The 27,514-nt window shown below is 44.7% G+C and overlaps 2 protein-coding genes across 4 annotated transcripts in view; one reads left to right on the top strand and one right to left on the bottom strand.

Moving 5' to 3' along the window:
• Dnah14 (dynein axonemal heavy chain 14) overlaps positions 1-1,560 on the top strand; it is a 216,412-nt gene extending 214,852 nt beyond the window's left edge. The window contains exon 85 of the mRNA XM_052736532.1: positions 766-1,560. Coding sequence (XP_052592492.1) covers positions 766-969 — 204 coding nt within the window. The 3' untranslated portion in view covers positions 970-1,560. The remainder of the gene's footprint in view (positions 1-765) is intronic.
• On the bottom strand, positions 1,528-27,028 carry Lbr (lamin B receptor). Of its 3 annotated transcripts, none has more exons than XM_052737842.1 (14): positions 26,906-27,028; positions 22,958-23,136; positions 21,046-21,255; positions 18,198-18,281; positions 17,792-17,984; positions 15,880-16,076; positions 13,026-13,080; positions 8,971-9,162; positions 8,014-8,117; positions 7,185-7,310; positions 5,078-5,246; positions 3,787-3,867; positions 3,564-3,686; positions 1,528-3,286 (listed from the first exon to the last, which is right to left on the bottom strand). In XM_052737842.1, the coding sequence occupies exons 2-14, from the start codon at positions 23,120-23,122 to the stop codon at positions 3,126-3,128; spliced, it is 1,860 nt and encodes a 619-aa protein (XP_052593802.1). In that variant the 5' UTR covers positions 23,123-23,136; positions 26,906-27,028; the 3' UTR covers positions 1,528-3,125. The 3 variants fall into 3 exon arrangements, with proteins under 3 accessions (XP_052593802.1, XP_052593803.1, XP_052593804.1); XM_052737843.1 differs by lacking the exon at positions 26,906-27,028 and adding an exon at positions 26,624-26,850; XM_052737844.1 differs by lacking the exon at positions 26,906-27,028 and adding an exon at positions 26,311-26,589.
• Positions 27,029-27,514: the final 486 nt, after the last annotated feature.

Below are 27,514 nucleotides of genomic sequence, written 5' to 3' on the forward strand. Positions count from 1 at the left end.
TGTTGAAGACTGGTTATCAGCACAGACCAAGTTCTCAGCACAAAGGAGATTTATTTGCCCCAAAGGAACAGAGGGCAGGAAATCAGAGACAAAGACAGGAGATAGAGGACGAGGGGGAAGGGAGAGAGGGAAGGGGTATTTGTCCCAGAGGAACAGAGGACTGCCTCTGGACGGAGAGGAGACAGATGTGGAACATAGGAAAATGGCAGTTTATAAGGGTAGAAGGGGAAACCCTGTGTTAGGATGGGGTACTTAATTTTAATTGGAAATGTTAAATAGGGCAGCCAAAGGGGGCTTTTGACTGCTGGACTTCAATACTTTGATAACTAAACCTTGGTGGTCAGCCTCAGGAGGGGGAAGTAGCTAAATAAGAGAATAGACCTTGGTGGCTAGCTTTAGGAATGTCATCTAACAGTTTTTAGCAAGGCAGAGGGAATGGGGGGGGGGGGGGGGGGGGGGCAAGGTCTGCCAGAGCCATGTTTGAGTCATGCTCAGGCCTATTAGAGTCTCTTCAAATGTAATAATGTACTTTAGACAAAATAGTACCATACTGTTAAAGATCTAAAACTGATGTCCACTGTTATCTCTCAGGGATATTATACCGAAAGCTATCAAGTTATCTCTATTTTAACTTCTTTAGATACAATTCCAATATGCAACTTGACTGTCATTAATTTAGTACAAAAAAATGTATTTAATTCCTAACAAATACCTCAAGCCTACTCACAGAAAATGTGATCTGTTGCTTTTGTTAACTGTTTTTAGATTGAAACATCCCAAGCTTCTGACCAGACAGACTCAGAGCTCCAGACTTTTGAATGTCCAGTTTACCAAACACCTGACAGGTCAAGAAATACTTTTACTGGTTTGCCACCAAATTTCTTAACATCAGTTCATCTGCCAACGAAGAAACCTCCTAGTCACTGGATCACCATGCAGGCTGCACTGCTGTGTGAGAAGAATGAATGAAATAAATATGCAGACCAAAATAGTTTAAGTTTGGGTTCGACCCAAATTTGCATACATCAGGACATTCACTTGTGGGGAACAACCCTGTAATGTCATGTGCCTGGTCAGCCTCAGCACAGTCGTGTGAGACTTCACTAAGTAAGTAGGGTCTGTGCTGGCTTTCAAATGAACACGTGTGCTTCTGCTGTGAATACAGATTTGCTTCAAAGTGTTACAGACCCCACCTAGTGTTCTTAAACAGCAAAAACTTAAAATGACCAGTTTTTAAGAGTTGGGGCTTCTGCCCCTACCCCTAAACTCTCAGATTCCCAACCCATTATTTGTTGGGGTTTTGTTTTTTGAGACAATATCCCACACTCTAGACCAGGATGGCCTCAAACTTACTCAACCTCCTGGATTGCTGTGATTACAGGAATGAACCACCATTGGCTCAGGTTCCAGCAATTTGAAAGCTCTGCTATAAACCTGATGAGTCCCTACAGCTCAGAAAGATCCAAACAAAGAATGATGGGGCTCCTGTGTAACACCAGAGCTGCAGGCAAAGAACGAGGCTCTAAAGAGATCAAAGCAACTCTTTATTTTCAACTCAAATCTTCCTATAAAGCTTGCCAAATATCAAAAGAAAACAACCTGCAGCTGATACCCAGACACTGGAGCACTACCCTAGCTCAGACTCGGTTCTCACTACCAGGCAAAGAACCCAATGTCTTTCATCATCTTACCCCAAATTCCCTTTAAGTGCAGCACATACATGCCAATACCAGGAGAAAAGCAATATAAAAACACCTGCTTGCAGACCTTAGGACTAGTAAAACAGTGACAATTTCATAAAAACAGTCTAAAAATGATAGAACGCAGAGTGTCAACTTCATGATCACAGTAACATAAGCTACTTTACATACACTCTAAGCTCTGGAGCAGAACGAACATTTTGCATCTGGCTCATATGTGATATGTGTAATTGAAACTCAAAAGTATACACTATAATTACATCCTCATGTTTAAGATTCTGGGGACAACGTAGTTTTGAATATAAAAGTCTAGTGAATTTGCCACTTGTCCAGGACAGTTACTATGAAACTAATCAACTTCACTAGAATTCAGCGGCTACCACCAGCTTAGTACATCTATTAAATTGAGACAGAAAACAAAAGTTTAAGTCAGCTCCTTAAAGTTGTTTCAGGTAGAACTCCTTTCTAGAGAGTTCTGAAGACATAAAGGATACAAAATAGTATAAACTGTAGCAAAAACACTGAATTTTAAGTCAAAAATATACAAAAATAGTAGCCTGAAATGGCAATTTTTCAAACACCAATGTGTGTAAAAAAATGTTTAAATAGTGCTGTTACTCCAAAAATATACTTTTTTTTTCTATTTGCAACAGTTTATAAAGGCAAACACACCTGCAAATTGAGGTAGCAAAGCCAAATTCACAAACTTTGGATAAAAATAACTTTCCTATGTTTTAACTTTAAATGAATTCTAATTGCTTTACACTTTTAAATTCACATTACTTTACAAAAACTTAATTTAAAACACTGAAAATGTTTTTGTTTAAAAAAAAAAAACTAGTTAGTTCCTGACAATTATCTCACATTCAAAAACTGTACAGAAAAATCACAAGTCACCATATATTACATAAAAGTAAGCTATGTATTTACATTTCCAAAAGCACTTTTAAAGTCTGAGGTCAAGCCACTGCTATGAATGGTCACCCTTAAACAGGGCCTGCAAGAGATCTGCTTACTCTTTACATAGACCATCAATACTGGGCTGGGGTTTGCATGACCTAGATTTAGAATTTTCATTCCTGTCTCTTTAAGTACAATGTACTTAAATAGCATAGATGTACTTTTAAGGGTTTTCACTTAAAAAAATTCAAATGGAAAAAACAACTGAAAAATCAAAAAACTACAAAAATAAGACTTCAGATTTTTAGGGATGAAAATTTTCCTCTTAACAAACAAATCCTACCACGTTTTCACTTTCTCTCTCTCTGTTAATGCTACACAACTACATAAAGGAGCTACTATTTGGCTCTATAGTCCTGACTCAACCACCAAACCTAGAGCTCCTGTCAGTGCATCAACAGTGAGTTCGTTTGGACTTGGTGCTGCTGTGAGAGGCGTCTGGCCTGCTGCGCCACCGAGCACGGGTCAGTAAACATAGGGGAGTATGCGGTAGGGCACGCTCTGGCAGTACTTCTCCCAGGCCAGGCCGTACTTCCTCTTACACTGGTGCTCATCCCGTGCTTCTCGGTGCACAAGCAGCGTGGTGAAGTAGATGACGTAGAAGTACGGCAGGACGTGGTTAAACCCTGTAGGTGACAGCAGCCACTCAATTGATTTCCACTACATGATTTTTCCTGATTTCCCTCCAATACCCAAAAAACTAGTTTTCTGAATCAAGGTATGCCAAATCGTAAACCAAATGTTCCATACAGTCTTCTTAGGAAAGCCAACTCAAAACATTCCCAATCCCTTCAGACACCAAGAAAACAGGACCCAGAGCCCAAAACAGGCAGGTGCTCTCACCCCACCACAGCAGCCAGACTTGCTCCAACCAATGACACAAGTCGGCACTGAGATGCTTACCACATGGAAGGGACCACGCCAGAGCCATGATGAGATCACCCAAATAATTGGGATGGCGAACAAAGCCCCACCATCCAGAAACAAGCAGACTCTTCCCCGTGGAAGTATGAATGGTCTTTAAGTCTATATAAAAACAAAAACCTCTTTTAATGACCTCTAAAAGATGAAGCATAGAGACCTACACATAATGTATAAATATCAATCAACAAACTGAAATCCTTACGTGCCAGCTTCGGGTCACTGGGGTTCTTCCGGAACGCATTTTTCTGGGAGTTCGCGCAACGGAAGATGACATAGCCACAGACTGAAATTTTAAAATATTTTCCTGTTAGTAACTGAGACATAACCGAGCATCTAAAATCATCTGGAATTTCTCTTAAAAAACTTGTTTCTGAGCCCTAAGTAAATGTGCAAAGGGAAAACAGTCTGATTTCTTGAAAACAACTGAATAAACAAACACCCAGTCCCCGAATCTCACTATCATCCATCTTGAAGGCAAAAGTAACACGGCCCGCCAGCCATGCCCACAAAGAACAGGGTCTGGGACAGCGGCAGCGGACACTGACTCCAGGCTGTCTCGTCTGCTCTCTGAGACGGGCAGATACTTCCTCGGTAAAATACCAGCTGAATCAGAAGCCAGCATCCGCACTTCGTGTGAACCCCCTCAGCTTGGCAGAGTTACCCACACTTCAACAGACCCTGACGTGGCACGACCACACAATCTGAATAACAAATACAAATCTCCACTTCAGCCTCTGTAAGATCAGACTGGTCTTGATTAACTCACAGGTGCCACTGACAGGAATAATCAGTGGAGACACTAAATTAACCAGGAGCTTGGGTTTCTTCTTCCATCACAGATACTCAGTGTCCTAAAACTAGCTCTATTTGAAGTTCAGTGCTAATTTTCCCATCCACTTCGGGTGAAGGTTTTGAATGATCACAAAGGACTAAAGGAAAACCACCTGACCTGAAAAACAGTTGGGCCTGGTAGCCCTCACAGCAGCCAAACTGGACTTCTCCCTCTGCCCGCCACCCCTTACCTGTGCTGACTTGGCTCCCTGCCTGTCTTCCCACTGAGCCTCAAAACCCACATCCTCCAGTAAGTACACGGTGATATTTTCCCCAGAGGACTGGCTCCCTTTCCACTGCCTGCTGTGGTCACACCCGCCCCTCAGTACAGTTCATGAGCACCTCAGGCCACAGTATCTGGTACTGTGTCTACAGTAAGACCGAAAGTTGTATGAAGACCAATCTCGTTTTTAAGATCTCTAGAAAATGCAGGCATCTGACAGAGAAGAGAAACTGTTCCTAAAGCAATTCAAGTTCAACTGCTTAAGTAAAATGTTCCAATGAGAGGAGCAGTGGAGCTAGCATGTCTTCCACTCTCGTTGCGAACTTCAGAATTTTCTCAGTACTTCTCCATCACCAATTATTTCAAACCTGTGATCAAGGAAGATGGGGTGTGACAAGAGCAGACGCAGGACCTGGACTGAGCGGAGACCAACACTCACGTTTCAGGCCAATGATGAAAGAAGCAAAGGACCAGGACAAGTCATGGGGATGGCTGACCAGGTAAAAGGCTTGAAGGCTGTAGGTGAACGGGACCCACACTAAATCCCCAAAGGCCAGCATGAAGCCAAAGCCATCGTGGACGATGTCCATGGTAGTCAGCAACGCTTCCTAAAATGAGATGGGAAGAAATAAAAACCACCTTATGTTTAAAGGATTTAAGCAAAGTACTAATTTATGACCAAGTATGTTAAGTGAAGGCATACCAAAATGTTAAAAGGCAGGAGTTCAGTTGCTCTGGCCTAAGTCACCATGTCCCACCCATCCTGCCTCTTCCTCACCTTAAACTCCTGCAGTAACGGACCTCTAAACCCCCTCAGGCTTCTGCCTTTGCCCAGGGCCTCCCTGACCTCACCTTCTTGCAGCTTCAGTCCCTTCCTCCCTTCCCTCAGCAGCCTTTCTGACCCTGCACTGGCCAGCCCTTCTCAGATGCCAGCATTCTGGATTCCAGAAAGCCACCAGCCACTCTACTTGTCCACTTAGGTTCTTTGCTGCATTGTAAGCCTCTTTTGTCAAATGTACATGCCACAATGCCTAGCAGAGGTAATGGGTTCGAAATGTGTTTGTGGAAAACCAGTATAACCACCAACCAAATCTGGATCATCTGAACTCTCCTTTGCATTTTCCACAGAAGCAGCAAGCTGGCTGGCAACAAGGTGAACCAATGGTTTCACACTCATGCACACTCTAAGAGTTGTTGAGCATGAGCACATGGTCCACCAGATGTCTCTGGACCAAGATACCTGAAGGCCAGACTCATGAGCACATCTCTGAATGGCTGAAACTTTGGTTCCTGCCCTGGGGTAGTACAACTAGCTATTGTAGAGCTCTATCGAAAAACTAGTTCTGGGTTAAAGAAAAAAGTAGTACCTCCAAAGGCATCCACCCCAGATCATCATGGAATAAAAAAGTCAGAGGTCACAAATCTAGGCCCTAAAGCTCACACCCTAGGTATCAGAATGATGCTTATGCCTATCAGCTCTGGGGGCACATGCTCTGATAGGAGGATAAGATAAAGGTGACTGAGGAGCACAGGGAACAGGGCAAATAAAAACATACTGCGACAAAAGTCAGCGAGAGGAACGAGTGTAATGAAGCCCGGGACCAATGAAGACCCTACACCCTGCTCAGGCTCCAAGGGCCTCGGACAGACTCCTCTCCAAATCAGGTGCGTCTACACGGGCAGTCTCCGTTTCCTGTGGCGGTAGACGGACACTGAAAATGTCCCATCAAGTGCTAATTTACAAGCAGCTGCCAGGTGCTGAGGAAATGTCTCGCCCTTCTTTATAGTCTAGCTGAGACACAGAACAGGCAGAAACTTCCCAACTCCAAGCCTCCTATTGATATCCCCTGAACAGTTTTGCCTTAAGCAGCCAGGGAGAATGCTAAGTAAAGTGAGTGCCCTGTACGCATGAAGGCCCCAGTTCAATCCCCAGAACCCACATTTTAAAAATGAGGTAGTGTGCACTTGTAACCCTAGCCAGGGGGGTCAGAGACGGGTGGAGCCCTGGGGTCTGCTGCTCAGTCAGCCTACTTGCTAAGTTCTAGGCCAGAGACACCTCATTTTAAAAAAACAGTCCAAAAAGTGACCCTGAGGCTGTCCTCAGGGCCTCACATGTATATGTACATATACACCCATGCAGGAACCTATGTGCATATGTACACACAAGAGCTTTTCCTTAAGATGCTAACAGAATTCCCTGTTAAATTATTAGAAAGTCACTTCTACATAGAGCTGTTGACACGCCTACCAGTGTCCATGTGCAGGCCCCTTGAGCCACTACATCATTACCAACACAAGGCAGAGGCAGGCTACGCCACCCTCACTCTGTATGCAAGCAGCTCAAGCTCCTCAGAGAAAAACCAACTCTCAAAGCTGCTTGACTTCATGGCCTCCAAGAACTCAGCTCTTAAAACTATCTTGTGCAGTCTCAGAAATGCACTCCTGTAATCAAAACTTGAGAGGCTCAGACAGGAAGATCACAAGTTCAAGCCAGCATGGACTACTAGGACCTCAAAAAAAAAAAACAACAAAATAACACAAATTACCTCGTTCCAGAGGGCATCCACCACATACAAGAGCTGGAAACTGTTAACCAAGACCATTGCCAAGGACGGGGCATCACGTTCTTGTACTTTCATTTCAGCCAAAAGCATCACCAAGTTAACCACCACCTGGAAAAAGAGGCAGAAAACACGTCCAGGGACAAGCACAGCTGACAAGTCCAGGCCATACCACCCCATGGCCACCACTGAACAAGACACCTCAACCCTGACGTGTGGCACTCCTGTGTTACTCTTGCTGATATACAGCCTCACTCTCATCATGAGAACATGGTGGAATGACCCAAATTAAAGGATGGTCGTAATGACTGGTCAGTATCTTCAAAGCAGTGTCGTGGTCATGAGAGACTAAGCAACCAGCACAGACCAGAGGAGACGAGGGACAAGAAGAAAGAATGGAGCGGCCGTAAAGCACTAATGAGACCCAGGAAGAACTACAGTCTTCTTACTAACAGGTCTCCTGTCCATGATGGGCCAGGCATTAATGCAGGAATCCAGCTAAAGAATACAGGAGATTCTTGGCTCTATTTCTACAATTCTCCAAGTCTAAAACTGGGTCAAAATAAGGTCTTATTGAAAAGGGGAGGGAGACAGTATTTTTTACATCATTCCATCTATACTATCACTTTCATAGATATATGTAAAAATGAAAAAATTCTGGGATGTTTAATAATCCATAACAAAGTATCTTAAACCTGTATAAAAAAAATATAGTAAGAAAACTGTAATTATTGTTCTTTAAAACTGCCTACGTTTCCTTCTAGATGTAAGATAAAGTCATACCACTGAATTTTAAAAAAAATAAAAAACATACCCATCCAATCAATCCAGGACGCAATTCACAAAAGTATTTGAGATCAAAAGCACCAATTCGAGGATTTAATTCACGGCCAATGAAGAAATCATAGACAGCATTTCCTGGGAAGGGACAAGTGTTTACCCAGTCAAGTCAAAGTCTTTAAACCCAACTGCTCCCTATTACCAGGTCCAATCTGCTCCCTCAAGAGACTGCAGAAATGAGAAGCCAAGGACAGGACGACCGCCTGGGGAGCCAGCGCTGCCCCGCCTCCTGAGAGCTCATGTGACCAGACAGATCCCCCAACTCTAAGAAACTGGAGGCTTTTTTTGTTTTTTGGTTTGTTAAGACAGGGTTTTTCTCTAACATAGCCCTGGCTGTCCTGGAACTCACATAGATAGATCCACCTGTCTCTGCCTCTGGAGCACTGGGATTAAAGGCGTGCGCCACCACACCTGCCTCTGGTTTTTTTTAAGTATGCAATTTTTTTTAAATTTTATAATAGGAAACTTTTTTTTTTGGAGACAGGTTCTCACTATGTAGATCTGGATGGCCTCAAACTTGGAGAAATCCTCCTGCCTCTGTCTAACACGTGCTTAGACTAAAGGCATGTATTACCACATCCAGTCTATAGGAAACTTCTACAAAATACCTTAGGTCAGAACCAAACAACTTGCACCCTGGTTTTGTTTTCCACTTTTTTAAGGGATTTATTACTTAGCAAAAATAAATAAATAGATGATTGATAGACAGGAAGAATAAATAAAAAACTGTGCTGCCAGAGGTTTTTAGGCATCTAATAACTAAAAATGAATGAGGAAAAAACATTTGAACTTTGCCTCCAATTGTTTTCTTCCCACGTCTCTTCACGTCCCACAATTAAACTAGGGAAACAACAGCAGCAGCCTACTCAAGCGCAGCCATGGCTCCCGAGGCTCTAGACACACCCAGGGAACACGTGATGTGACCGCTCACCAGAACTGGCCGGGGACAGCTCATGCCTCGGGGCCTTCAGAGAGTGGGCGTAGAGGTAGACACTCAAGAGCACTGAGAAGACAAGGGCTGCAAGGGCAAACTGAAGGAAGTGGGCGTACACGAAGTGCAGCTCCACACCCCACGAGAGAGACGCTCCCACGGCGGCGGACGTCAGCACAAAAGCATAGAATCCTTGGGGGGAGAGAGAAGTTCGTTAACATCATCCCGGGGCTCACATTTAGGTTGCCCAAATTAGCCTTGATTTCTTGGGCTCAAAACACCCACCCACACACACCTTATCCTCCTGGGCAGAGCTACTAGCCAGTGCAGTGTTTTATATTTCAGTTTTATTTTCAGTATCCATATTATAGTCAGAAATATGCAAATGTGCAATGTCCTTAAGATGTAAATACCAGAGCTCTCGTACTGTCTTTCAAAAATGTTAACATTCGTTTGCACTATGAACCATCATTACCTACTGTTAACTAAAGGAAAGCTGAAAGAAAGGTTTTAGAAATTTCCTGTTAAATTGAAAAGAATCTCAAAATGCACTACTCCAAACTGTCAGAGTCCAAAGCCAAATAACGAGCTCCCAACAGAGACTGGCAAGCACACGTTTTTTCAAATCTAATACTACTTAGTAGCAGAATGATTTTAGTAGGCATAAAACTATAAATATTTATGTTGGAATTCACTAGTCAGTAATGGTATAAAGATTCTAGTTATATTCTGCCACCTAGAAAACGGATTTTAAAGTACCCTACCCTCACAACAGAAGCCACAAGCAAACCAAGTGTGGTCACTCATACTTGTCATCCCAGGACATGGCCAGACCAGGCTACACTCTGATGCACAGGCAGACTGAAACCCCTGAGAGGGTCTACAAGTCAGTTCACTGGTGCCGGCCAACCGTGTGTACATGTGTGCATGTGTGTTTGGTGGGGAGAGCAGTTTCCGCTAAAGAAATCATTTTTCTTGCAAAAGCTGAAGTGCTGAGGTATGTTCCAGATGAAGTTATTAAATTATATTTCAATTAACAGTCAAACACAGAAAAGTCATGATCACTAATGAGAAAATTTCTAAGCTTTGCTAAAGTTAAGAGGGACAACACAAATTGCTATCCAAACTCATGTTTTCTACATACCAAGTTTATTCCAAGGAATAACTTTAACCCTCATAAAATTTATGAAGTGGTCACAGTTGTTTTTCACTCTATAGTTTATGCAAATTAATCACTCAAAATGTCTTAGGCATTTCCTTAGTGGTAAAACCCATAAAAAGAAATAAAGTAATATTAGAAGCAAAAATAAACAGAGGAGGGGTTTTTACAAAAGGACCAAGTGCCCAGGTGCAGTGCTCGGAACAGACCACACCCTCAACGGAGACAAAACACCGCTCGGAAAACCAACAAACCAAGAGCAAGAGACCCGAGGGCAAAGTCAACAGCCCACTTCTGCCCAGACCCCACTGCCGCAGGCCAGCGCAGACAGAAGACAGAGCACGTCAGACCCCCAGACAGGGTCCACCAGCAAGGAGCTCAGCAAGAACAGAAAGATGGCCTAAGGCCTGGCACAGAGCTGGCTAGGATGGCTTGCAACTTGGCCCTTCAAGGCAGGCAGTCCCAAAAACGTTTCTGCTTCCCCTCTACAATCCTGTAGAATGATTTCAGGTAAAAGTCCTAGGCAAGCCAGTAAAAAAGTACCACCCAAAACTAGCAGAGAAGAAACCAAACACTAAAATTTATTCAGACCGTTCCTCGCTTACAATGGTTCAACTTAGGAATTTTCTACTATAGCATCCACAGGACAAAAAGCAAGACACACACATTCAGAGCCATACTCAAATTTGGATCCAGGCAACAACATGCCATACAATGTCCTCTCCTGGGACTGGACAGTGCAGTGAGCTGCATGATCACAAAGGTGACCAGCAGATGCTCTACAGTGGTAGGTCAGCTGCAGAAAGTACATCTGCAACTTAAGGTATGGCTGCACTAAGACGGACTTATACAGACATAAGCACAGTCCTAAACTGAGGAGCATTTGTCACAGAATTCAAAAAGAAAATGAGTCACTCCACCCAAGCTAGTAAAATGAAAATCATTTAAGGATAACTACTGCACAGATTTCTTAAAATAGCATTAGTGGAACTTCATCACAGTCTTCAGAGGGTAAAGTTGTACCGAGCCCCAACACATGTGCTGACCACGGAGATACCTAGACCAAAGGGTCAATGTCCACTCCAAGTTGTTCCTTCCCCACACAACATGAACGCACTGATGAGTGCCCACAGCTTCCTAGTGTCTGTCAAGTGGACAGTAAATACAACCTAGCCCATACAACTACATCCTACCAGGAAAACTCCAGGAAACAGAAGACACTGATGTGGGAAGGCATAATTGCCAGAAAATAAAAAAAGGCAGGCAAGGGACCCAAAGCTTTCTCCTTGCTTTTTCAGTTAACAGTGAATTTCTACACCCTTCCTTACAACTTCCTCTTAATTAAGAAGCAATAATTACAGCTTCTTGGTGTAAAAAGCATAGGTAAAGATGCAGCTTTCAGGTAAAGTTGACAAAAAGAGTGGACACAAATCAAGAGACAGCTCAGAGTCCAGTCAGCTGAAGCCATGCAATCAAGGATAGGAAGGATCAAAGGTGTGCGCCGCTGCCACTGCCTGGAAAATGGTAAATGCTATTAAGAAAATTAAAGGTGGTGGTGGCACATGCCTTTAATCCTAGCACTTGAGAGGGAAAGGCAGGTGGATCTCTTTGAGTCTGTGGCCAGCCTGGTCTACAGAGTGAGTTCCAGAACAGCCAAGGCAACACAAACCCTGTCTCAGAAAAATAAAAAGGAAAAGAATAAAACATGCTGGAAAGAGATCTCTGTGGTTAAAAGTATATGCTAGGCACCGGAGGGATGGCTCAGTGGTTAAGAGCACATACTGCTCTTTCAGAGGACTCAGGTTCAGTTCCCAGCACCACATAGTGGCTGACAACCTGTAACTCCAGTTCCAGGAGTCCAACACTTCTCTAACAGCTCCCACACACACGGTGCATGTGATGGTTTGAATAGTTATGGCCCCCATAGACTCATGTGTTTGAATGCTTGGCTTATATGGAGTGGCACTCTTAGGTGTGGCCTTGTTGGAGGAAGTGTGTTACTGAGAAGGTAGGCTTTGAGGTCTCATATGCTCACACTACATCTAGTGTGGGACATGGTTCATCTCCTGTTGCCTTCAGATCAAGATCAGCTATCTTTCCAGCACCATGTCCACCTGCATGTTCCCTTGCTTCCCACCATGATGATAATGGACTAAACCTCTGAACTGTAAACTAGTCACAATTAAATGTTTTCCTTTATAAGAGTTGCCGTGGCCATGGTGTCTCTTCACAGCAATAGAAACCCTAAGTCAGACAGTGCATATACACACACTCAGGCACATGCACACATGCATGCACGCTCTCTCTCTCTCTCTCTCTCTCTCTCTCTCACACACACACACAAATAAGTAATTAAATAAAAAATAAAGGGGAAGCAATGGCTGCTCTTCTCAACCTAGGAAACCACTTTGGTTTCCCAGCACCCACATGGCTGCTCAAAATGGTTAGTGACTCCAGTTCCAGAGGATCCAACACCTACTTCTGACTGGCATAAATACATACATTCACACATGCAGGCAAACACTCATACACACAAAATAAAAATAAATCTTTAAAGGAAAAAAGAAACTAACCAGGCTAGCGGCACACACTTGTAATGTCAGTACTCAGGAGGCTGAAACACGAGGGCTAGCCTGTACTACAAAGTGAATTCCAGGCTAGCCTGTGTGACATACCGAGGTCCCATCTCAAACAAAGTAGAAGGAAAAGAGAGCCAGATACTAGGAATAACTATTTGGTTTACACAGCATTTTTCTTATTAGCTACTAGAATAAGTTAATTTAGTCACAATTCTTCAAACTACTAAAAGATAATCTACTGTTCAATATCCCAGTGAATCAGTGCCAACAGTTTAAAAACTATAAAAGTTAGATCATTGAATATTTAAGGAAATCACCATTTAGTCTATACTTGAGTCTTCTTCCATCAACAAGAGGTGTTCCTTCTACAACCTTAAAAGAAAAAAAAAAAACACATTAAATTTTAATTTAAAAATTCAAGCACATTATCACCTTTCTTATATACACACATATAGAAGCATGTAATCTTCTCAAACTCTTGAATTTCACTATACCCAAGAAAGTAAGTATCTCACAGTAGAAAATACAGGATTATGTAATGGCAAGCCCTTGATGAAGCAACCCCACCGTCAGGCATTTACCTTAAACATGGAGCTAGTAATTTCTCAGTGCACCAGGATTACTTCAACAACCACCCTTACCAAACCCTCCCATGCACAGTACAAGATTTAGTGTGCTCCAAACTCTCCATCTGGCTCCAAACTCTGGCTTCCCATCACTAACAAAATGGTCTCACATTTGTGAGGCTCTCTTCAAGAAAAAATATGAACAATAAAAGAAATAACACACAGAAATTAACAAGACCCACGATCTACAACTCAATGAACTTCCATAGTTAGAATAGTCATTCAGAAAGGAAGTTGTGGAGCTTCCCATTCCATTTTACACTTTCAGTATGGAATATATTTTATGTACTACCTATGATCACAACCAGAAATTTCCATGACAGGATTAGAACCAGAAGAACAACTAGCTTTATATCCTCTTTCATAACTGTGTCCATCACTTGCATTCTGTCCTTCCTCTTATATTTAGCCTTTCTTTAGTTAAAAAGAAAAAGGAGAAAAAGCTGCAGGAAAATGATGCTTAGAACGTATGAAGTGAGGTCACACAAACTCAAAAAGAAAGAAATGTGCATGCTCTCTCTCATATGGGGAATCTAGCCAATAACATGCATGTATATGTAAACAATAGTTTAACAAGAAAGGCTTTTTCAATCAGGCTGTGTGCTGCCAACACCATGTATACACTGACTTATTCCACTGTTTACACACGCTCCTCTACTATGCTGAGTGTTACTCTCCAGCAAAGGACTATGAGCATACTTCCCAAGTGGGAACCACCATGGCAAACCCACTGCACGCAGCACAGCGAAGCCCCCTAAGAGGGTGAGAACGCTGCCTGAGTAAATGGGCAGCCACATATAGCCTCAAGTAGCTACTCAAAAATGTTCACTTTAAACTGCCCAACACTAAGACAGTATCATCTGCCAGCACCTCTGCATTTGCTGTGGAACGGGAACCCAGGATAGAAATGTAAAACCTGAGATCACAGGATTGGCGAAACCCCAAGAGACCCTTCTCGATTGCAGGTTTCTTGTTGGGCTTTAGTCTGATAATACAGATACAGGATTTCTCGACCTTGAGTCTGTCTGACACATAGTATCTATCTATCTATCTATCTATCTATCTATCTATCTATCTATCTATCTATCATCTATCTGCAAATCTATCACTTTGGTTTGTGTGTATGCATGATTTTTAATCACCAAAGCTAATTTTCCAAATAAATGTTATCTAGCTTAACTAAGCCTCATGATATATTAATCTGAACAGAGCCCTACAGTAAGAATGACTGTAGGTCCATCATCACAGAAGCCCAGGACAGCCAGTAACAATGAGATGCAGCTCTGTCCTGTTAACACAGCTTCCAGCTGGCAAAGCTGCAGTCTGCTAAGAACAAGGTCTGAATAAATGATGTACTGTTTAGGACAGCTCATGTTCAACATCTAAGGAAAAGTACACAACTGAAAGCAGGCTACTCGTCAACGGAGGGAGTTTAAAGGATACTACATGAGTCTAAAAAGGACTCAGTGTTCTCGACAAATTTCTAAGGATGGAAACTGGAAACAAACTTTAATCTGTATTTTGTTTCTTTTTTTTTAATCCACGGAGCTCAGAAGACAATGACTTAAGATGCTGTACCTGAAGTGGACACACTGAGGAAGTATTCTTTTCCCCAGCTGCTCCACCAAGAGCCAGACTGCCAATAAATGGCTTACTCTTCTGTTTGAATTGGAAGGTATGACAGAAATACTGAATATCAACTTGACAAGATCAAGAATCACCTCAGGGCAAACCTCTAGGCCCAGCTGTGAGGAAGTTTCTAGATTGGGTTGAGGTGTGAAGACCCAGCACCAACCATTTCACGGGCTAGGCTCCCAGACTGAAGAAAGAAGAGAGGAGCGGAACAATGGCTCAGTGATTAAGAACACAGGCTGCTTGCTCTTCCAGAGGACCCAGGGGGTCATTCCCAGCACTCACATGGATGCTCACAACCATCTCTAACTCCAGTCCTAGGGGATCTGATGTCCTCTTCTGGCCTCTGAGAGTATTGCACACACACAGTGCACTTTTGAAAAAAGGGGGAAGAAAGCTGAATGCTATTTATTATTCATCCTCTCTCTGCTCCAATGATGCAATGACCAGAACCTCACTCTCCTGCCACCATCACTTCTTTATATGGATGTTACCCACAAACCATGAGCCAAAGTAACTGGCTTTTTCTTTTGTCGGGTATTTTATTTAAAAAGCAAGAAAAGTAAATACAGGTAATTAGACAAGAAATCTAAATCATATTTTTAAAGTTATGCTTAATATGTGAAGAGTTATAGGCACAGAAATAACTGTTTTAGTGTATGACTGACAGCTTCTAACTTTGAAACTGCTATAAAATGTAAGCAATAGCAAAGAAGTCGCACAAGTTTCACAATACCATGCCTTTTCAGCCAGGATGGCACATGCCTTTAATCCCGGTACAGGGGAAGCAGAGGCACACAGATCTCTGTGAGTTCAAGGTGGGCCTGGTCTCCCCAGTGAGTTCCAGGTCAGCCAAGACTATACAACAAGAACCATGTCTCCAAAAAAGAAAATACAAACCCCAAAATCTTACCTTCCCAATCGGCAGAAGGTAAAAGAGAGCCTGAACAAAAAACCAGAGGAGGTAGATGCCACACACTCTGGTTTCCCAGAGTTCGTCCAAAGCTGGCAGAGGAGGAGGGAACGTCAGCAGGCTGGGGTCCTTCTGTCTGCACTGCAGCAGCAGCAGGAAGAGGACAGCAGGCAGGCCGAGCATGATGAGGAACGCACCTGCAAACAGCAGTCCAGGAGACTCCCACTCGAGTCCAGTGTGTTTAGTTTTCAAAGTCCCACGGGCTTTCTATTTATGCATACTTACGTATTCTTACTTAGGGCAACACTAGCCTGCTAGCTGTGTGAAACCAATCTATAAGGTAGCTTCAAAAACTCGCTTCTCCAGGGGCTGAAGAGATGGCTTAGTGGTTAAAAGCGCTTGCTCTCAGAGGACCTGCATTCAGTCCCCAACATCCACAAGGTGGCTGGCTCACAAACATCTGTACCTCGGTGTTCTTGTGACCTCCCTAGTCACCAGGCACACATGTGGTGCACACAAGAAACATGCAGGCAAACATTCATACATATGAAATGAAATAAATAAATCTTTAAAAAACAAAAACAAACCGCTCCCTATCTCAGGCTAAGGAAACGAATGGTTCAGCATAGAAGGGCATTTGCCACAAAAGCCTGACAACAGGAGTTCAAACCCAGGATTTACATGTGGAAGGGAAGGAGAGGACTAACCCTGACCTCCACATGAACACTATAGCATTAGCTTGCTTACTCTCTCTCCTTCCGCCTCCCAAAATTATCAAATAGTAATAAAATGTAGTAACTTTCTAAACTCTGTTTCTACCTGTCACATGCCCACACAACTTGGGTAAGTGAGGAAAGCATGAACTCCCCTCAGAGACCTAACTCTGAAACTTTCAACTCCAGCTACCAGCAAAAAAAAGAGCAAGTGCTAAGATCCGGACACCAAACCATGGTCACTCTAATCTTTTTGAGGAGAGGAAACAGGATCTTGTTACAGAGCCTACACTAGCCTTGAGCTTACTATGTAGCTCAAACTGGCCTTGAACTCTATAGATTCTCTTTCCTCAGCCTCCCAGTTCTGGGTTATAAACATGAACCACTATACTCAAGCCTGAAAATGGGCCCTCTAATCTTTTTCTCAAGACAGGGTTTCTCTGTGTAGCTCTGGCTGTCCTGGAACTCGCTCTGTAGACCAGGCTGGCCTTGAACTCACAGAGATTCTCCTGCCTCTGCCTCCCAAATGCTGAGATTAAAGGCATACGCCACCACCTCCCAACAAGCCCTCTAATCTTAATAGACTTCATATCCATAAATTTCTAACATTTAACATACTGTCACACTTACAGAACACATACAGATTTTGGGTGATGCTGAACACCATCTGTGAAAGACCAACTAGCAAGGTGTTGTAACTTACAACAAGCAGAACAGGTAAGCCAAGCAGACTATGAGCTGTTTGGCTGAGGTCCTGAGCTTTCACCAGCTTCTCACACTCACTACTGCACAGGCTCTGCACACTGCCTAGCAGGCAGGGCAGAGCAGCAGGATGCTTTACGCTGCAGCTTGCTCCTGCCAGGAATGCAAGCCAGGCCCTGCCATCTCCACTCATCATGAACAGCTCTCTGCCCTACAGGACCACCACCCCGCTTCCTGCATCCCTCGCCTGGGCAAACTCTCTTCCCCACTCCTTTGCAATTCCATCCTCAGGACCTAATAGACAGCTGAAGCTTTAAAGAGAGCCACGTCAGCACCCTTTCTACTCAGGCCTTTATACCACTGCTCCTTCTCTGGAAAGTTCTTCCCCAATCTCCCGTCTCCTCATACTCTCTCCTTGATGCACAGAGACCTTTCCTGTGCATGTGGGAGCAACTCTACCCACGTTTTCTCCTCCTTCATGGGGTTCTACCACCTACCAGGTACTCCTCCAAACTCCAAGTCCTTCCTCTGTGGGGTGGTCACTTGAAAGGTTTCCAAAGGTGCGGGTCCTCTGGTAACAAGCTTTTGTTCCTTGGACTCGACTTCCTTGACTTTGACCTCTTCTCTTCTTGGACGAAGGCTGTACTGTGTAGCTATGTAACTGCCTTCTGGTGACAAAATAATTCTTTCCTAGTTTGAAGAAAAAGGTATTAAATATCTGTAGTTTACAATTAATGCAAATGCTACTAAGCATCTCTATACAGCTGTGAATGTACAAGAATAAAATTGTTAAATTACATGTAGTCTTAAAGACAGAACATGAACAAATGAAATACAACAATTCCCGAGAGTGTGAAGGGAAAAGAAAGAAAGAGTGCCCCAGGTGAACGAGTACTTTGCTACCTGCTTGTTCTTATGTGACATGTCATTCCTCTCCATATGTTCGGGCTCCCCGTTGTATACATTGATGCTGTTTCCAAATGGCTTCTAAATGGGACATGAAAGCATCATAATCAGAACTGAAACTGACTGAAAGGATCGCAATGATAACAAGTTACTACTGGAAATGAAGCAGAGACAAGCTAAAAGCCAAAGGATAAAACCAACGAGACCTCTGGGATTACAGTTGTGCAACACCATGCAAGTTTTGGAACAAACGTTTCCATCTTTCAAACTAAATGTTTCAATAATTTCACTGTTAGATACTTAACATTCCTATGAAAGGCAGGTAAGTAAAAACTGGCAAATTCATTCATAAGCTAGAAAAAAAAATGAAGAAAAAACATTTCTTCAGTGACCCTAAACAGTCAACAAGGGGAAGAGTGGGTGCTTGAATTTCATGCCACCTGATATTTAATTTTCCTTCCTTGCAAGAACTTGTTAAGACAACGCTTGCAACAGTCTCTTCACTGCTCTGTAGACTGGTAACCAACTAAAGCACTACTGAGCCGGAAACAAAAATCCGACCAAACATATCCACTGACAGGCCAGCTGAGAAAGGGCAGCACTGACATGGTGGGTTCTAGCTCAGCGCCTTCCTGAGCAACGGAGCAGTCACCATACACTTAAGCTTACCCAAGTCAGTCAGCAAATGGAGGACACACCTAAGAGCTGTGTGCAATACCTCAGGTTTGAAATATCTGTACTAAGCACAGAGGGAACACAGCCAGTCAGCCAACTCTAAACCATGCGAACTACATGCCAATGCTTTTCATTAGATGGACAGATAGACGATGACAGAATACTCAACACTGTGAGGTAAATTATTCAGAAAGAGTACAACCAAGAGTGGAAAGGAGCAATCCTAACATGATGTCCAAAGCTGAGGCAGCCCGAAGGTAAACTTGCTGTTATAATCCTCAGAATGAAAATCCAGCATTCGCAGTCCTGACACTGGCATAAACATTCTCACCCAACCTAGCAACAAGCCTCTGTTCTGCACTGTCCATCTGACCTAGAACTTAGTCTAAGCCGGGCGGTGGTGGCGCACGCCTTTAATCCCAGCACTCAGGAGGTAGAGCCAGGAGGATTCTCTGTGAGTTCGAGGCCAGCCTGGGCTACAGTGCAAGAACCAGGACAGGCACCAAAACTACACAGAGAAACGCTGTCTCGGGGGAAAAAAAAAAGAACTTAGTCTAAGGAGTTAACCAGATGTTGCAGAAAATAAAGTGTTTAGAATACTGAAAATTTGGAAAGAAAAATACTAGGATGCACCACAGAACTGACTTTAACAATAACATCTATATAATTTATTATATTTACTATGTAACACAACAAGAGAAAAATATTCCATGGCAAGTTGTTTTCATTATTTCAACATTTTAAAAGTCTAACTACGCCAGTGGTGGTGGCACACACCTGTAATCCCAGCACTTGGGAGGCAGAGGCAGGTGGATCTCTGTGAGTTCGAGGCCAGCCTGGTCTACAGAGCTAGTCCAGGACAGGCTCCAAAGCTAGAGAAACCCTGTCTCAAAAAACAAAAAACAAAAAAAAAAAAATTTAAAAAAATAAATAAAAGTCTAACTACAAGAGTACACTACAGTCTAGTTTTTAATATTATTGAACGCCTGTATGCAGCATTGTCTGCAGAAGAGATAATATTAAATGAACAATATTCTTTTTACTTTAAACATTCTGTATTTGCTCTACCATTACCGTCTAAAACAGCAGTTCTCAACCTGTGGGACGAGACACCTCTGGCAAACCTCTATCTCCAAAAATATTTACATTACAAGTCATAACAGTAGCAAAATTACAGTTATGAAGTAGCAACAAAAATAATTTTATGGTTGAGGGTCACCACAGCACCAGGAACTGTGTTCAAGGGTTGCAGCATTAGGAAGGTTGAGAACTACTGCTCTAAAATATTCATCTGCCAAGTATGGTAGCTCGCCCTATGATCTCAGCACTGAGCAAACTGAGGCAGAAGGATTATAACGAGTTCATGGATAGCCTGGGCTACCCTATCTTAGGGGAAAAAAAACCCAACAAACCTCATTGTGCTAGGTCTCTAGGCTCCACACGTTTCTACATGCACCATGAAAGCCCACTGAAAACACCAGTTTTCAATAGCAAAAGTGATCAAGTATAAGGATGCCAACCAGAGCGAGAACGTCTCTATGACATAGTTGTCTTATCATTTCACAACCTACAATCTATGTCTGAGTCAATGGACACATCCTTTTTTTTTTTTTTTTTTTCCGAGACAGGGTTTCTCTGTGTAGCTTTTGCACCTTTCCTGGAACTCACTTTGTAGACCAGGCTGGCCTCGAACTCACAGAGATCCGCCTGGCTCTGCCTCCTTAGTGCTGGGATTAAAGGCGTGCGCCACCACCGCCCGGCTGATGGACACATCCTTTAAAGACCACATACAAATAGTACCCTAGTGACGTTATTTAGAAGTTGCTAATGTGACAGGTCAATGGGGAGAAATGCTTTCCTTCCTGCCCAATGATCCGAGTTTGATCCCTTTAACTCACAGAAGGGTGGAAGGAGAGAACTGACTACACAAAGTTATCCTCCAACCTCCACATGTGTGTCTATATGCACACTACACATATGTACACATGCACACACTGGAAATTAAAAAATCAAAAATAAAACATTTTTCTTACATAGTCAAAAGAACTGTATTTCTTTTTCACACACATGCTACTGCCTTACATTAGTTATCTCAACAACCAAAGCGCACAACATCTGAACAGGCATTTATACAAGGGGAAGCCAGTGCAGTTACAGATGAGAAAAGTACCAATACAAGCGGAGTCAGTTTAACTTGCAGAATTTCCCTCCGTGCTTCCTTTTCCTTAATGTCGGCCTGGTGGGAGGCAGAGGCAGATCTTCTGGAACCTTTTGGTGCCCTGCCAGGGGACCGGGAGCGTGACCTTGAGCGGCTGCCACGGCGTCTTGAAGGAGAGCTGGAAGTTGAGCCACTTTTCCTTTGCTTAAAGGATTTTAAAGGCTAGAAAGGGAGAAGCAATAGATGTTTTCAGAACACTAACATCCAGTGGCAAACCTAAGCTAGAAGAGGTCAGTAAGGGCCACTATCTGCTGCCACCCATTCTAAGCATCAAGGGACTCACGAGTCTGAGAACTGATCCCTTAGGACCAGTTCCTGGGAAACAAACAGTGCTCCCCTCCTCCTCCAGCTTGGAAGGTATCCCCGGAATCAGTGTCTATCCCACCAGTTGTATATATTCCCAGTAATACAAGAACAGCTTCTAACTGAAAATGACCAAAACCAACATGGTCAAACATAATCAGCACGCAACCAATTTTTCAAAGTTAAGCAGCCCTACAGGGTCACTCTGAAACCCACTTGAGTTCTTAACAAAGCATGCATTTAACTCCCTTGGTCAGCTGCACTTAACATGCATTTAACTCTCTCTGATCCACTGCAAATCACTCCTTCCTCGTTTCTCAGGATATAGACGTGAGCCAGGCAAACCCCTGGGCCTCTGTCCAGGGCTGTTTCGTGTATATGGTGCTCAGCTACGGGTGGCATTTGCATGTCTTAAATGACTGTTGACAGCATTAAAAGAGAAGTCATATGCCATACCACCTGGAGCTGCCCCTAAGCTACACAAACTCCATGAGCCATGAAGCCTAAAACACAGGGTGGGATCCACAGACCATGGGTTCAAACTATTAGTTACTGACCAGTCACAAGGTCCAAAACTGTAAACTTCTTTTTCTATTTTGTTTTTTTGAGACGGAGTTTCTTTGTGTAGCCTTGGCTGTCCTGAAACTTACTCTGTAGACCAGGCTGGCCTCAAACTCACAAAGATCTGCCTGCCTCTGCCTCCCGAGTGCTGGGATTAAAGACGTACGCCACCACCAGCCAGATCCAAAACTGCAAAGTTCTAAGTAGACAAAGCATTTTGACTAAATAATTTCATGCCTGTAGAAAACAACTAAAACTCTGCAGCTTTAAGGCATTTTCCTAGAAATTAATTTTTATGCATTTTATGTTAAATATTTATATACCATGAACCAATATTTTAAAATCCAGGCCCACAACAGATAGGCTGGAAAAGGGAAGCTGTGAGCTGGCCTCAAACCTAGAAAACGTCACTCTGATTAAATCACCAATGTTGAGGAAGAAACTTAAGCCCTGACAAGAGGTGGTGGCACATACCTTTAATCTCAGTACTTGAGAGGCAGAGGCAGCAAGATCTCTGAGTTTGGAGCCAGCCTGGTCTATAAAGCAAGTTCCAGGATAACAGAGCTACACAGTGAGACCCTGTCTTGAAGGAGAAAAAAAAAAAACAGAAAAGAAACTCAAGTCCTGTACATAACTATTAAAAAATCCCCAAGTCTGCCTGCCCCCTGTGGACGCCTCCACTGTCCCCAGCCATCCACCTCTCTGGTACTTGACTGTGTCTACATCATCCATAGGCCTTTGGTATGCTGCCCGCCCTACACCTGTTTTCCATTTGTCCTAGCACTCAACTCAAGGAAACAGTGCTAAAAACATCCCTAAACCCAGGGCCCTCTCCTACCCTGTCAAACAGCACTCACAGCAAACACCTCCCAGGAGGGTTCAGACCCAATGGTATGAGCTTGCTGGGATCTGCACCCACACCTCATTCACACATCCCCTGAGCCAAGAACAGATGAGCCCCAAGGCCCCTCCATCCTCCACAAGACTAAGGTACACTCACCTTCACATCGCTCTCCTTCAGTTCCAGCTCAGTTCCATCTTTGTATTTTACAGTGTACAGCTGGGATTTGCTGTCATGGCTCAGAATTTCTACTTCATAATAAAGGGAGCTCCCAGGCCATCGACCTCTGACCACTTCACCCTCGGCAAACTTCCTACTTGGCATTTTCTAAAATTAGTCTGAACAATTTTAAAGAAAAAAAATTCAGTCAATATTTACTACTTTTTTTTTTAACTAGTTTGACCCCTAAAACAACTTTCTAGATCTGTCAACTGGTCAAGATTTTAGGGCCAGGAAGCCTCCAAGGAAGGTGTGCACAGGTCCTTATTCTATAGATGATAAACTTGAGCTTCAAGTTCACGTTCTATCAAAATTCACAAATGTAGGTGGGGAATAGCAGACAGCACGAATCATTATCTCAGCTTCATTTTCTTTCATTTGGAGTCACTCTGTAGGTGAGGACTTAGCCACTGGGGACATGAAGTGGCACTGAGAAGTACAACACCACGCGCATCTTTTGTAGTACTCAGAACGCTCCTCACCTGCAGGAACCCAAACTCAGAACATCTCAAAAGGACACTTATTTTTACATGTAAATCTGCAATGCCATATTTTAAAAGCTTTAAAATGCATTTAATTATATAACAAGCTACCATACTGAAAAATAATAAACTATGAGACACCAGGAAAGTTAGAAATGTACCAACAGGAATGTTTCAAATCCTTAATGAATAACATATCTGAGGTTTACTTCATAAAGTTTGCATTCTGAGTCAAATCCCAAGTGCATACTAAGTAACTCTGCCAACCACCCACCTAAGCCGACAAGTACCTGGCCTTCATCCAAGTTCACCTCTCAAGCCTACAGTGGACACCTACTCCAGTTGGAACATTCTTTGCCACTGTTTCAAAACATGGCCCATGAAACCTTATATATACTTCAAGAAACTACAATCTTCAGGAACTGTCATTTACATAGGGCAGTTTGCCATCCTTCTAGAAATATCAAATGCTAGCTGTGCTCCCAGCTCTGAGGTAGTCACGTTTTTCTCTTCACTGACTACCAAATTCACAGATTCACAGGATAAAACAAGTGCCTCTGGCCAGTGCCCCGATACCAAACGATGGAGCGAGCAGCAGACACAAGAGTGTTCAGCTGAAGATGTCACCTGCTAAGCAATTCTCCATTATCACCAAAGCACATAAAGACACTCTTCACACATGCCTGCCAAGAGCTGGTTATGCAACCCAGCAGCAACACATAAGGACTCTTGCAGATTGGAATTAAGGAGAAAGTTACATTACCTACCACTCCCAAGAAAGTCTTTCTAAATACATTTCTTCACTGTTAATCGCCTGAGAAAAAAACTTCACAAGCTTTGTTTATTTAGACAGACAGCAGATGAAAGTAAACACAAGTGCTTATCTGGTGATTAGAGACACATTACAGAGACTGCCTCAGTCTCCCTAACGTGTGATAGCATCTCTGGGGTAATGAGTAAGTTTGACTTGGAAGGGGAAAGAGCCCAGAAGCTTTGGGAATGAAGATGGACTAGCAAAGGGTACCTGAGGGCCCTGGGGGAGAAGAAGGGCAATGGCCACTTCTGCACAAGGAGGATAGGCACAAACCAGGAAGGTGACAACATCAAGCGCTGTCGGTTTCGACACTTGGTCCCAAGCCTCCCTGGGCAAAGAGGAAGGAAATGTGCTAGGCTTCCTTCTCTGGTGTCCCCTCTTCCTTCCCAGACCGCCCCAAATCAAACAATTACTAGCATTAGTCTCCTACACTGGTCATCCAAAGTTCGAGAAAGCCACAATGTCTTTCTATATGAAGATGGCACTCCGGGCTCAAACAACACTTCAAAACCTTGAAATAGGAGCGTTTTGGGGCTTCCGAACCACCTGTACCTTTAAAAGGGCCCTTGAACAGATTCATTCTGGACCATCTGAAACATTCATTCACTGTCATTTCTCCATCCAAATACTACCCAGGCCCAATCTACTTAGCTTCTGAGATCAGATGAAATCTGGAGGATTAGGATGGTATGGCCCTAGACTCAGTTATTTCTCTATTGCATCAGACACCCTTTTTACTACATCTGTGCAACAATGAACCAAAGTCAATGTCAAAAAAAAAAATTTTACCTATTAAGTACAATACCTTGGGATACATAAATCAAGGCACCCAGCAGATATTTGAGCCTTAGTTTTTCAAAAATGTGTCTATAATGTGAAAAAGTCTGAAATTTGATCCCCAGGAAAAGGGGAGGGAAAGAATTAAGAACTGAGACTTGGCTGTGCCTGGTGGCTTTAATCCCAGCATCCCAGCATTCCAGGAGGCGGAGGCAGAGGCAGACAGATCTCTGAGTTGGAGGTCTGCCTAGTCTACAGTGTGTTCCAGGGCAGCCAGGACTACCTAGAGATCTTGTCTCAAAACACACACACACGCCAGGCGGTGGTGGCGCACGCCTTTAATCCCAGCACTCGGGAGGCAGAGGCAGGCGGATCTCTGTGAGTTCGAGGCCAGCCTGGTCTCCAAAGCGAGTACCAGGAAAGGCGCAAAGCTACACAGAGAAACCCTGTCTCGAAAAACCAAAAAAAAAAAAACAAACAAAAACACACACACACACACACACACACACACACACACAAAGAACTGAGACTTGATGGTGATATTCCATATGGTAGGAGACAATAAAGGATGGGACTAGCAACAATGATGTGCATGCCACTTTGCCCAAGATCCATACACAGTCAGAGGAAGCTATGTAATAGGATCCCAAAATATTGCACTGCAGCAGAGAATTATACCAGAGAGGATAAGGAGGCTCCAGACACTAGTGCGTGTCCTGATGCACCAAACTAACAAGTCAAGATAGGCAGACAGGCTTCCCTTAAAAGGGTGTTTCAGCCAAGTCAGCAAAGAAAGGCTGTTTATGAAACACAGCACCCTCAATCCCACACAGCAGAAACACAGGGATTCTCAGGCGTTTTTCTGTTAGACCAGACGCTTGCTAACTTGATAACTTGAGTGTTACTTAGCACTGGACTCCTCACACATTATGGTACAGTATATTACTATGTATCAGTGCGACAGATTTCTTTCTGCTACTTTGCTCACGAGCAAAGGGTCTTTCATCATTTCTCCACTTTTCCAAATCCATTGGAGGTGGCAGAAAGAAAAAACTCAAACGATGTCTGACAGCTTTCCTTTAACATCTGAGCCGGTACAGGCCTGCTGGGCAGAACGCAAACAGGAACCCGCTGGCAGGGTCCGTGCCCTGGCAGAGCCATCCAGAGTGGCCTTTTCCCTTTAACACCCAAGGGTACATTTATCATTTAGTCCTACTCACTCGCGCCCTCCTCCCCACGCAAGGCTCAGAAACTAAACCGAACTTCTCGTCGCCCTCTCCGGATCAGGTCCCCGATCCCGCGCTGTCTCTGCAGCCCCAGATCTACACGTGCTTCTCTGCACCTGGACTCCGGCCCTCCTCGCACAGCAGGCGAGCGACCCACGACGGGCGCAACGGCAGGGTGACTCGCGGCCAGCCCGCCGTCCGACCCCGAAGTGCCCCGGCGCAGGCCCTCGACCCCCGGGGGCGCACTCAGTGGCCCTCGAAGCCGCAGGAGGCGCGAGGCCGGCTGTCACCGCGCAGAAGCACTCACGAGGCCTGGAAAGGCGGGATGGCGCTCCGGGAGTCGGGGCTTCGCCCTCCGGGCGGCAGTTAGCTCCTCCCCGAAGGCCGCCCGCCCTCCGAGGGCCGGAACGCCGCGGCAAGCACAGCCCCGGCCGTCCGGAGTTCCCAACGCGCGCGTCCGAGGGGGAGGAGGGGGGGAGCCCGCGATTCGAAACCCGCGCTCCGCTTCCGGCCCGCGCGGCCCCAGCCTCGCCAGCCGCCCGGGGGACCCTCCCTCCGCACGCGGCGGGGACCCGCGGCCGACGCTCACCTGACCGCGCTGCGGCGGGAACTCCAGCCACTCCGGGACGGTCACCCAGCAGCCCGCGGCGGTTCCGCGCGCGACACACTCGGCCGCCGCGCACTCGCGCCTCCCAGGTCCCGCCCCCAGCGGGGCCTCCGGGCTCCCATTGGCCCCTCGTCCTTTTGAATCATCGCCGGCGCTGGCGATTGGTCGGGCCCCGTGGCGCGTCCGGCCCGCCCGCTCGTGAGCGTCCGGCGTCCCCACCCGGTTTATCTCGGCCGCCCAGGCACCGCGGCGCGCTCCGGCCCGCGCCCTCCTGCCGAGTGTCCTGAGCCGGCGGTGGCTGCGGGCCGGTAACGGCGGTCTGTGCGGAAGACGGAGCTCGCGTGACCGCCGAGCCGAAGCGTCCGGTGCTGTCAACGCCGCACTCGGTCCCTGTGTGCAACCCCGGAGCAAGGGGGACCGCGCTCTCTGCTCGGCCCGGTCCGAGTGGAAATCGAGCCCGGCAGAAGCCCGCGGGCGCCGAGTCCTGCCTTGCCCCGGCTCCTGCAGGCCCGAGTCCCAAACTTGCCCCTCTGCCTGCTTTTTCCTTCCTTTCGGCTTGAAAGTTCACAGCAGTTCGTTAAAGCCCCCCAG

This window comes from Peromyscus californicus, unplaced genomic scaffold (assembly GCF_007827085.1).
Source record: "Peromyscus californicus insignis strain IS unplaced genomic scaffold, ASM782708v3 Scaffold_14__1_contigs__length_90479793_seg_2, whole genome shotgun sequence".
NCBI lineage: Eukaryota > Metazoa > Chordata > Mammalia > Rodentia > Cricetidae > Peromyscus > Peromyscus californicus.

Bases quoted from the DNA above. Each gene is read 5' to 3' on its own strand.
- Lbr (XM_052737842.1), bottom strand. From the start codon at position 23,122: ATGCCAAGTAGGAAGTTTGCCGAGGGTGAAGTGGTCAGAGGTCGATGG. The intron at 5,247-7,184 runs GTAATTTGTGTT...ATCTCATTTTAG, and splicing joins TGGATGCCCTCTGGAACGAG to GAAGCGTTGCTGACTACCAT. The intron at 3,687-3,786 runs GTAAGGATTTCA...GTTTTTATATAG, and splicing joins CAGTGACCCGAAGCTGGCAC to ACTTAAAGACCATTCATACT.